The 12603-nt window shown below is 42.2% G+C and overlaps 1 protein-coding gene across 1 annotated transcript in view; it reads left to right on the top strand.

Annotated features, from left to right (window-relative positions):
* Positions 1-2328: 2328 nt before the first annotated feature.
* Positions 2329-12603, top strand: part of gfra1a (gdnf family receptor alpha 1a) — a gene marked incomplete at its 5' end in the record, with an annotated part of 96416 nt that continues 86141 nt past the window's right edge. The window contains 1 exon segment of the mRNA XM_014337854.1: positions 2329-2409. Coding sequence (XP_014193340.1) covers positions 2329-2409 — 81 coding nt within the window.

The raw sequence follows: 12603 nt of genomic DNA, 5'->3' as shown, positions 1-12603 counted from the left end.
TTTATTAAAAACAAAAGGATCATAACGCTAAAGCATATTCTACATTATTTGGTTCATTATTGAGTTAAGTGGGCTAAAAGTTCACGATTGAGTTTTTGTGCTGAGATTGTGGTAAAAGGGGGGGGGGGGTTGCTCTGATGGGAAGGTCTATCATTGTAAATTTATGATCAGATTACTGTACTTTAGCGCGAGGGGGAAGCTGGCACTCTCCTCCTTGCTGAATGCGCTAGACAGCAGTGGGACTCCAGTTGGCTGTGTGCGCTCAGACGCACAGACGCAAGCATCCCACTGGCTGGAGTTGGAGGACACTCGCCCGTTTTTTCGCTTTCCACCGCTGCTTTCATCCCTTGTCTTTGTCTCCTCGCGGTGAGAAGACAAACCCGGCCGGGAAAGACAAAAAAAGAAGCGCTTCTTCTCTCTCTCCCTCCCTCTCTCCCCCTCTATTGAGTCAAGGAAAGAGCAGAAATCGGGACTGGACACTTTGTTTGGAGGGGAAATTATCTCTCGCATGAGGCAAGCCGGATCTGTCCTGTATACAGAGGAGCGCGCAGTGCTGCACCTTTTCAATGGATTTCAATACAGTGGAAGTACCCTGGGAATTTAACGATTGTTAATTCGCATCAACTTAAGAAATTACGTTCCAACAAGGGGTTTTGTTTCCCACGCAGAGGAAAAACGATGATCCTCGCTGTGTTTTATGTTCTTCTTCCTGTTTTAGGTAAGTTTAAGTTGATTCGCACCAGCAACTGCTCGCTTCGAATTGATTATAGAGTTTCATCAAATATTTAGTAGCGACATTCTGCGCTCTATTAATAAAGAGGCGCCCGGCAGACGCATCGGCTGCTCGCAGTACAGTGTGGTCGCAACTGTGCAGTAAACTGCTCCAAAAAGAAAAAAAAACTGAGGAGCTGTCAGTGCCTCAACAAACAACAGTGAACGTGACAGCAATTTATACTCTACTTTCAGCTGAATGAAAGTGCTAGTTAGGCAACTATGTGCATAACTGCTCCAAAATAGTGGCTCCAAAAAAATAGCCCGTGTACTCTTTTGTGGCGACCTACATGTGGCGTGTTCATAATAAAAGCTCACATTTGTGTAATATTTTAATCCCTAAAGCAGCTTGAAAAGTGCTTAAGCTTCCAGTGTTTACTGGGAAAGTGAGAAAACACGCGACGGATAAAACTTTTATTTTTCAGATGTGTTGTCTTACGCGGAGGAGAACCTGCGTGCCGGGGCCACCCGGCTGGACTGCGTGCGGGCCAATGAGCAGTGTCTGAAGGAGCAGGCGTGCAGCACCAAGTACCGCACGATGAGGCAGTGCGTGGCCGGCGGCAAGGAGAGCAACTTCAGCATGGTGGCCGGCCTGGAAGCCAAGGACGAGTGCCGGAGCGCGATTGACGCGCTCAAACAGAGCCCGCTGTACAACTGCCGGTGTAAAAGGGGCATGAAGAAGGAGAAGAACTGCCTGCGCATTTACTGGGGGATGTATCAGAGTTTACAAGGTTGGCTTAGACTTTAGTAGAACTGTTTTGTGTGTTCTTGTACAAAATAAACGACCCCGAGCTACAGATTTATGTTTAGAACTATTTAACCATCTTCTAATTAAACTATAGATTTGTGTTGTTATAGTTTAAAGGTCTATCATAGAATTTAAAAAGTAGCTCATTGTCATCTAATGTTGTTATTATAATTTTCTGGGGGGTGTCACAAACCCAGTCAGCCCCCCGCCCCACCTCAGGGCTTTCAGCTATAACAGCTTAAGCCTTCTGATCTGTCTTGAAAGTGGGTGACATGATTGGTTTCCAGCTCCTCCGGAAGCGAAATGAGCCCTCGCCCTCCTTTCCTTTCGTTCTAGTTCTAAAGTACGAGTCTCCTTTTATCTGCTTCCACAAACATAAGAAGAAAAAACAAAAAAACAAGTAGCGCACAACCAATGTGATCATGCACAACACAAATTTGCCCCCTTGACTTGGGGGTTGGGTCCTACTGAGCTTCAGATACCTTCTGACCTCTTAAATCACTTCCCTCGCGGGTAATAGAGCATGAAGCCCCTTAGCGCTAGCTGTGCCATCTCAAAGTGTCGATCATAGCAGGGGGGCCTTTTAGTCCCCAAACTACATCCAGCTCATCGCCAGCGAGTCGACTTCCAGTTGCGCAACACAGCTGACCAACCTGCCTAATCAAGCATGTGGCTGTGCGCCAGCGTGGATATCGACTGACCCAAATAACCCGTGTCACATGCAGGCCAGTGTATGGGTTGAAGGGTGATTAACAACACAAGAAGGAGGCTGAAAATGTAGCTATAACATGCTGTCATCTTTCTTGCAGGTAATGATTTCTTAGAAGACTCTCCATATGAACCCGTGAACAGCCGTCTGTCTGATATTTTCCGTCTGGCTCCCATCATAGGTAAGAATATTTAAAAATTCTCCGCCCGTGGAGGCTTTTCCTCCATCTCTGGCCATTTATTTTGCCATTGTTTCACTGTCACCTGTCTCAGTTGAGATAAGCTCCAAGCTGTGCATGCTCTCGTCGAAGGTTATCTGTGTGTCAAGTATTTATCCTCCCTCATCATCTCTGCTATCAGTCTTTCTCTCCCCCTGTTCTCACCCCAGCAATATTGCATGCTGGCTGGAAGTGACCTTGCATGGGGAGCTATAGTTCTGAGTCTCATTGAGCACTGGGTAAATCTTTCGATGCTGAAGGGCCTCTCTGCTGTTTGAGGTGTATTTTACTGCGGTTTTGTGGGCAGCTTCCTGTTGCGGCTGTTTGAATCCACTTGTTGAGAAGTGTGTGAGTAGTTCTGTGAGAAACTTGGAACAGCATGACAAGCATTTTTTTTTTCTGTTCAGAGCTGTGTGTGGGAAAGATGCTGACTCGAGCCTCTAGATGGCGATGTTATTCCCTTCTTTGCAGCCACTCAGGCTCTCTGTGGTCCCACAGTTGAGACTGTTGTGGATATTAGACAGGCTGACGTATGTATGTGGCGCAATCATGTTGCTGCTTACATTGTTATTATTACTCTGCAGGTGATCAGCGCCATGACGAATCAAACAGACATGCTCTGCCTCCACATTTCCAAAGAACAAGGCTGATATTGTGACCCCTTTTGAAAGAGAGGTGGCTCTTCTGTTTCCTCTGTCATCTGTGTGTGGTTTATTTTTTTATTTTTTTGTGAAATCTCACAATAGGCTGATTCGCCCTAAACCAGTGCTTTTCTCCCAGCCGGGTGAGATCATAATGTGGGTGGCAAGATGCAGATAAGCCAAATCTTAGACTGGGTTATCGACTTCATGACCAATTATCTTCTTTAGCAATACTGGATGGAAAGCCAGTGTTTGTGTAAAGCTCAATCATTTCTATTCCTACTCTCTATTTATAAAAAAAAAAAAAAAAGGAAGTACATTCAAAGGAGAAACGCCATATGTTTGTGGTTTTTAGTATGCCAGCCAGTCTGAAAAAGGCCATCGGTGCTGAAACACATGCGGCACGGTATCAGAGTTCACTTCACAGGCAGGTGCCACTTCTAGACAGTCAAAGCTGTGGTTTCCCGGGGCGAGAACAGACAGGTTTATGGTCTCATTCTTGTGATGATTTTAGGCTGACAAGTTTGTATTTACTTTTGTTTTAGTGAAAGATCAGAAATGTGAAAAATGCAAAATTGCTGTGGCATAATTTAATAGTTCACATCACATCTCTCCTCAAATGAAACAATGTCTTAATGTGACCCCCTCCTGTCAAGCTTTGAGGTGAATTACTTTTATCATCACAATTGTTTGGACTTGACAGATTTTCATAAGCTCAAGAGAGGAAAGAAAAGAAAAGTTTGAATAATGTTAATAAATCTTTAGTTTTTAATTTCCTCAATGCTCCCACGACCCTCTTTCAATTTATCATAGGACCCCCTTGGGAGGTCCCGAGCAGTTGGTTGGGAAGCACCGGATTAATTGACGAGTTTTAACCGTGCTTGTCCAGATACCTCTTTATGTCCACATATATCTCTTACTCTAATATCCGATCAGCCCGAGTCTGTCATTAAGCCGCAGTTATGGTGAGCATGACTTCTTTCTATGGCGAGTGAATGTGCAGTGGTGATGAGCATGGGAAAGATGGATAATGCAGGAAGTTATCGCTAGAATGAGAATAGCCTCTTATCATTAGAGGAGATTCAAAGTGTAGAAGAACGGGTGAGAGAAGAAGGCTGCAGAGTAAGGGTTAATCAGTGAGTAGCAGGATAAGGCTAAGAGGACAGGGAGCACAGAAACAGAAAGCCTGCGCTCACTCTGCCTCTTGTGCGCTTTCTGCAGGAAATTAAAGGGCAAGGTGACAGGAGAAGGATCGAGGCAGAAATGATTAGTGCTTGTTTTTGATCACTCAGACAGCCTTTTATATTTCACTTCTACAGTGTGGCACATTGAATTGAGCAAAGAATATTAATGGATACAAAAAAAGCTAAAAAAAAAAATACAGACTTTGAGAGGAGAACTATATGAACAGCATTCTTCGGGGATTGTCATTTTTTAAAATTATGCAATTTTTGATCCCGTTCTGCCAGAACTTTCTAAAGAAGCATATTATGGTTCGGCACAATACCCAGCATGCATTTCTCATCGTCTTTCCACAGGTTTCTTTGGTGACTTGTATCACCTTCAAGTTCTTACTGAACACATTTTCTTTCTCTTGCACACTGTCAATTGCATCCCGAAATGTTAGGGACTGCTTTTCTACTCATTTGTGAGACAAATTACTGAATAAAAGAAAACTATTCTTGCAGAATGCACTCAGGTTCTGAGACATCTGTTTGTAATGTACAGATGATTCGAGTTACTGATCTGTGATGAGCCCTCCGCTTCTGGAGGCTCTCTTCTTGTTCATGTGCTTCGTGTTTGTCTCAGTGAGGCAGCGTGGCAGTGATCCCAGGCTATAGGAACAATAGGCAGCCCCGATGATCCTGTAATTCCATAATCGACCCCGTGTCTCTGACCTAAGCCACTAATCTCTAGTGACACCCATACATACAGTGCACAGATGCACAGATGCTCAAACACACACTGCACCACCCTTGAACACCTGTTCCTAGTGACACTCCCATAAACCTCAGTCTGATTTTATCAGACAGACGCGTAGAGTGTTGTCTTAGCCATGCAGATGCACAGTTTATGCAACAGAAATGTACAGTATATGTGCACTGACTTTGAGAAAAACATTAAAGAAAGCTTAACAGGAATTTTAAGCAGAGAGCATGAAGCTGTTTATCACAACACCATTGCACTTTCCTCCTCATGGCTTCACTCAATCGTTAGTAACTGCAAATCTCTGTTAGTGGCTTTTAAACATTTAAAAATATTTAAATCACCCAACATATATTATTGACATGATAGTACTCTCAAAATAATGAAATAATACTACATGCACAGTGCTTCTAGGAGATTTTAGCTCAGATCTTTACCTGAGAAGTCCTTTTACTTCTTGTCAGTCTAGTGACTGACAATCAAGTGTGAGGTACAAAAAGATGAGCACCTACTGTTGCTGTGTTCACTGGTGTTTAGCTTTTGAGGAAAAAAAAAAGATAAAATATTGGGGTGAAAAAGACCCTACTGAAATTCTCCAGTAGACCTCAAAAGCAATGAAGAGTAAATGCCTTCTTGTCTGTTTTTGTAGTCTCTCATATATGCAGATTAATGTCTCTTTGCTGTCTGGAAGTTGCTAGAGGTCATTTGTGGACTGGCAACACTACCATATCTTCCTGTAGGTTGGCAGCTCCATTAAATGCTTGTTTTTGTATCAAAGTGATGACAGCTTTAAGTCTGGAACTTTTAAATGTGATCTCTGCACATGAAATATTTAAAACTGGTGCTTAACTATTTAACCACTGTGCGTGGTGGAAGGAAACAAGGCTTAAGTGTGTGAGGATAGAGCAGACCCGTCTTTAAATTAGGCCGTCAATTGCACTAATCAGTTTCCTTCCTCTTTAAAATATCAAAGTTTTCAGTTGCTTTAGCCCTTTCTGCCCATCTCTCTTTAGCAACTCTGTCTGATTCACTTGGTCTTTTACTTCATTAAAGTGCTTACATGTTTTCTGCTATCTGTGAAACTGCAGAGACCACCGCTTATTTTAAAAATCTTGTTTTCATTTGATATATATAGACGATGCAGATACTTTCATCGATATGTCTTGCATGTGTTATCTTTTCATCGAACGTATACATACTCGATTCAGTTTAATGTGTAACCTTTCTTTGAACTGCAGTGACAGGCTTTGGAAATCGGTAAACAAAAAAGGTAGACGTCGCGTTGAGAGGAGGGGGGGAAAAAAGCAATTTTCTATCACACGGCATGAGTCCGTTTAAGCCTAGAGGAAGCAGAGAGCAGACTTTACATGAAATAGCTGCCTTTTTCTTCACCACTTGCCCATGTTTATGAGTCAGTGATCCATGCAGGAGAGAGCAACACAGAAACACAGCATATTATTCTGAGATTCAAGTGAACTTGGAATTACTGCCACGCCATTTGGCCCGGGGTGCTGGAAAATCAAAGTGGCCAGGAAATGGATGAATACACAGCCTGGGTATGTTCTTATTATTATCTTCATGAACAATTGCTGCTACAGGTACCTTTCATGTTTCCATGGGCGCTTCTCTTTTTTCCTCTTCAGTGGCTCCTTCTGTTTCTTGTGCCTTCCACATTATCTTGTTATCTGACAATTTCATTCTGTAAATGCACTAATCAGTCGCAACAATAAAGCCGGACAGGCCAATAACATTCATTATTTTGTTAAAATGGTACCTTCCAAGGGATGCGTTATAAAGCATAAGGCAAGAAGTAAACAGTCAGATGTTGAAGTCGAAGTTGACATGGTCCATGTCATGCAGGCTGGACAGCTGCGTCAGATATCTAAGATGGCAGGTCTTGTTGAGTGTTTCTTGTACACAGTGGTTAGTACTTACAAAACATTAGAAAAGGGTGGAGAATTGATGGACCAACAAGACGGTCAGCAGCTCATCTGTGCAGTTTGATTGGATAGTAGAGCTACTATAGAAGCTACAGTATCATTGAGGGATTTTTAGGTCCTGCAATGGACACATGAACTTGCTACTGTTCCTGTGTGTCTTTTAACGAAGAGACTGAATGCTGAGAATTACAAAAAAAAAAACCCAAAAGCAGCAAGTCATCAGAGCCACAATAATATGGGCAACGCTGGGCAATAACCTGGGTCCTTGCATTCATGTGAATGTAGCTTTGAAACATACCATAACATTGCTGTTGACTACATGCATCATTTCAAGCCAGCGGCATTTCCAGATGGCAATTCAGAAATGGGTAGAGAACATGAGAAAGAGTTCAGAGTGTTGATGTTTACATTCAAATCCCCTTGATCTAAATATGGCTGTAGCTCAGGTGGCAGAGCAGGTCAGCCACTAATCAGAAGGTCGGTGGTTCGATCCCAGGCTGCCTCCTGGCTGCATGCCAAATATCCTTGGGCAAGATACTAACCCCATGTTTGCCTACTGGTGGTGGTCAGAGGGCCCGGTGGCGCCAGTGTCCGGCAGCCTTGCCTCTGTCAGTGCGCCCCAGGGCAGCTGTGGCTACAATGTAGCTTGCTATCGCCAGTGTGTGAATGACTGAATGTAGTGTAAAGCGCTTTGGGGTCCTATGGACTAGAAAAGCGCTATACAAATGCAGGCCATTTACCATGATGTTTTTCTCACAGATTTAGATATGTGCTGGAGGATACAAACACTTGTATTTGTGCATGCATTTCTAAGGAAAGGAAACAGTCTTAAATCAATCAGCTTTGTCTATCAGTTTGTTATCTGCAAATATTTTAATTATCTACTTCACTGTGGCAGATTAATAGCTGATTAACATTTTCCGCAGCATTTTTTCCTTGCAATGGACACGAAAACTACTATTGTGATGTGTAGCTGATGGCGGTAGTCGTTCTTTTGCTTTGTGGAGTTGGTTCGGCATGAGCCAGTCCTCCATCTGCTTCAGGTTCTGGTTAGAGTCGCCTCCAGCACACAGCAGCTTTCCAGGACAGCAGAAGGACTACGACCAGCAGCTGCAGTCCAACATTGTCAAGTTGGATTCAGCTGGACTGCTGGAATGTAGCTGATACAGGCAATTGCCACAACAATAAGCTGCTAGCGAGTCAGATAATAAAACATGAGAGAAAGAACTTAAAAAAACGTTTTATATTATATATTATTCAAAAAATATGAATAATTGTAGTGGCAGGGTGTAGTTTTGTCTTTGCTGCAGGGGAGGGATGGAGCATAGGGTTCAGGGGGCAGTACCAGGAGAGGCTGGCTGGCACCGCTGGCAGCTATTGTCTACTTACGTCTCTTCTATTTACACAGCAGCACGAAGAGACTGAGGTGTCAGGTGTCCACTTGGACTGGCAGTCAGGGAGGCAGTGACACCTGGCAAAACTGAGCAAGTCTTGTCCATGAAAGCCTCGCCCAGCAGGTGCGAGGACTTAGAAGATCTGCCTAATGTCTGGATGGCTGTAATGACAGAACACCTTTAGAGGCCTCGTAAGCATAATGGAGGAACCACAAAATATTAAATTGTATACATTTTGTGGTTGATTGGTGCATATTAAATTCCCAGGTCTCCCCATGAACTTCACTATTTGTTTCCTATCTAAAAACAGATGTATATATTTTGACGTGACGCCACAAAGGTTAAACCGCGTGATCCCTCTGTTTGCCGATAAGACTGTTATTATTGTGTGAGACAATTATCATATAACACCGGCATGATGAGAGGTGAGAGAAACATTGCACTGGGCAGAAAGTGACACGGACCTTAATCGACTGTCAGGCCAGCAGCCAAAGGTGACTTAATGTAAAAACAACTTGCACTGCTTAAATGATAGGGTGGCAGCGGTGGAAAACGGATAAGAGCGTCATAGATTCCAGGACGTGAAACCTATGAATAAAGATGAGTTTACACAACTATCGTTGTCACGTTGGCCTGGAGACTGACCTTTCACAGTTGACAGTTCTGAGGTGATAATATAGTGTTCAGCTTGGCAGCACTTATCTTAAACCACTGCTTCAAAAGTTTAAAATAAACAGCGCACTTTTTAATAAATTCAGTATAGCATGACAGAATGTTTACATTCTTTAAACCTTTCTCTGTGTGTTTTCCTATACTTAAATGTCAAGGGCATCGAGAAGTGTTGCTTAAATTCACCCGAGGTGTTGAAGGTATTTATCTCCAACCTGTGCATGTTCCAAATTTTCTACAGGCGGCTCTGCAGTAATCAGAAAGTGTGGTCTCTGGCTTGTAATGAATTTATTCCCTGTCGCCGTGTATTGATGTCTGCTTGGCTTAAACTCTCTCCTTAAGCTCAGTCCTCCTCTCAGTTGGCTGCTACAGCAGCTCTCTGTATATCACCCACTCACCACTCATAAGCCCCAATACACCAAAGCTCAATATTGTGTCTCTTCCATGTGTCAAGACTTCAAACAGATCTTGTCCTCCTCCCCACAGAAGTCAACCTTGAAGCGTAGTCGCTGCGACGTCTGCGCATATGTGTGTGTTGTGAGTGTGAAAACATCTGTAAGTGCGTGGCCTGGCTGTCAAGCTAAGGCAGCGCTTCAAATCCCCCCGTGCTGACACACAGTGCTGAGAAGCTGTCAGCACCACTCAACCACTGGCTACAGAGGAAGTCACTCTCATTATGAGCTGCCAATGTTTAGAGATAAGAGTGCCTATCGCTATCTCTTTCCCTGCTTGTGTTTGTGTGTACGCCTGCATCTGTGTGTGTGTGTTTAAGAGAGTAAGAGAAACTTAGGGAGGAAATGCAGAGGAGTTAAGGGAGGTAGAAACATCATTTATTGTGCCGAATCTTTTTGAGAGAGCGAATGAGAGAGGATCCTGCCTCTTAACTTGATTTTTTTATTTCTTAGTTGACTGAGCGCATTTACTCATTTTTTTTCCTCCTGCTTCATGCTTATTCAGTCAAATAGACTTACAGCTGGGAGTTTCTCTGGACATAACAGTTTCCTTTAAAGGACTTTATCACTTCTTTTTTTTTTTTTTTTTTTAGTGATGGACCATTCCAACACACTGGTTGTAACTGGTTTTCTGATGTTATTAAAAAAGATGGCGTACTAGTGGCCAGACCACATAAAGGTCCCTTTAGACTCTTTTCAGATCAGTTTCAGAACTTCCCTAGAAACAACATACCTTCCAAGCCTTATTTCTTTTGCATCCACACTCATAATAAAAATGCTTAAGTGCTTTTATAGTCAGCTAGTGATTAGAAGTACACCTTTGCTGTATTTTGTACTCATTTGCTTTCATTGCTTTTGGTGCTGCAGTGTTTGCCGATCAGTGTGCACTACCTGGCCCAACTACAGCTATGCCACTCAATGCTCCTTTAATGCTAAGAAAGTAGTATGAGCTAACAAGATCCTAACAGCAGAGACCCAACGACTACCCAGTTTCTATAGTGCAGACACAGGTAAAATAGGTTGCTACCTTGAGCAGTTATAACTGTTAAATGTCCAAAATCCCTTAAGACAGCCTTAAATTATTACAAAATGTCCAAAGAAGCCTTCCATAGCTGATGTGTTTCACAAGAAAAACAAGGCCAAGGAATTACACATGTTGAGAGACTGCGTAAAGATTCATGACATAAAGAAACATCTGTCCATCACTATTCAGTCCTCATGCCAGCTAAGAGAAAGAGCGGTCATGTGTTTTTCTAGGAACACACAGAGCAGCTGATGAAGTCATGAGTTTCCTGCTTTAGTTTAGGTATCACAGTCATGCACTTCTGACCTCATCAGCATTCCTAAAAACCTTTTCCATCATTTCCCAGAAAATGACTTTTACTTTGTAAGCTAGAATGACTCACATGCCTGGAGCTGTTATCATTCAGGCTTCCTAGAAAGGGGGTTGCCCTACCTTTGCAGCAAATTTATTTGATTAAATTGTTTTCAGTTACATTTAGAAATATGTAACTGCTGGCTAGATTATGCTCATAGGCATTGTATTGAACAAACACCAGGAGATGTATTGGATTCACCAGGAGCTGGTTTGAGGGTTAGCCTAAAAAATACAAGGCCTAAAGCCAGGGTTAACAAAAGTTATTGGGTTTAAATAAAACTTAACATGTTTAAGACACAAATAATTGTGCTATCCTGTTAAATTAACACCAACTATTATAGATAGGAAGGCCATTATTATTTGTGTTAGTACAGCTAATGTGGCTAGCAGATAAAGGTACTTTTAGCTGCTCCTATTCCCCAGGGAACAGATCCACATGTTTTAACTTGGTGCTGCCACTATGAATTATGCTAGCTTGCGACTCCCTGAGGCTGGCTTTGTGTCTGTGTGGTAATTGCTAATAATTAAGCAGCTAATGGCTAGATTAACATTTTTGATAAATGTTCAAACTTCAGTGTTGTTCAAATAAGAGAGCTCTACTGAAGTCTCAAAATTCCTCCTGACGGTTTGTTTAGTGACATGAAAGTCGACTGCTTCAGCTATTAATGAGGAGGGCCTGTGCGCCTGCCTGACTTCAAGTTTGAAGTTGTGTGTCTGTTGGTGGTAGCAAATACGACACTATATCACTAATGTTACAAGTGAGCTTCTAAGCAATAATAATTTTTTAGTACCAGTTAGTGTCAGATAATAGCGTGCTCTACGGATTTGATGTTTAGTACGGTGCACTTTGTCATATCCCAGAGTGAAGAGGGCCCAATGGAATTGCAGCCCCCCAAATGTAAATTTAATAGCATTAACATTTTCTTTTCTTTTTTTTTTTTTTTTTTCAGCAGTGTCCATCATGCTTTTGGATTGAAACGGTCAAGATATTTTATGGATACAATGTCATAGCAACACCACTTTACAACATCTGCCATTTTGTTTTCGGGCATCCTCCTCATAGCAGCTGTCTTCAGTTACCACAACCAGATGCTTATTAAACACACATTTAAGTTTCTGGTTTAGTTTAACTGCAGTGTTTCTGTCTAATTACTGTTTTTAAATGGGTGCAATGAGGAAAGTACATTTTATAAATGCTTAAAGACCAATCAGCATGCCTTAGCAGAATCCTAGCAAAGCTAGCATGTCTTGAAAACAACTAAAGTGTAGCTTTATTTCAGTTTAGATGTATTATCAGTGCTGTATTTACATTTATCTCTAAAATACAATGAGGTGTTCTTTTGGTCTAAAAGTGTAAGGTGTTATTATGCTTCTAATTAGAGATGGACCAATCCGATATTACGTATCGGTATCGGTCTGATACTGACCTAAATTACTGGATTGGATATCGGAGAGAAATAAAAAAATGTAATCCGATCCATTAAATATCAAAAAAGCACCTCACAAAACTTGTGACATGGCGTAACTTGGCTCATAACCGTAGCACGTCGGAGCAGTGTGCTCACGTGATAGAGCGGCTGTGGTGTGCGAGACCTGTCAGCGGTCTGGTTGAGTATTTGGAGGCTCACTACCAATCCAAGAGAGAAGTAAAGCAAGTGTGTAAGTTCATCTCTGAATGTTTGTAAAGCATTCCAGCATTAAAAAACACACTATATCGGATTCATATCGGTATTAGCCAATATCCAAATTTATGATATC

The sequence above is a fragment of the Haplochromis burtoni genome, unplaced genomic scaffold (assembly GCF_018398535.1).
Source record: "Haplochromis burtoni strain Fernald_Lab_line unplaced genomic scaffold, NCSU_Asbu1 Contig_106, whole genome shotgun sequence".
In the NCBI taxonomy this organism is placed as follows: domain Eukaryota; kingdom Metazoa; phylum Chordata; class Actinopteri; order Cichliformes; family Cichlidae; genus Haplochromis; species Haplochromis burtoni.
The sequence above is the reverse complement of the archived record's forward strand: the minus strand, read 5'-3'. Positions and strand labels throughout refer to the sequence as shown.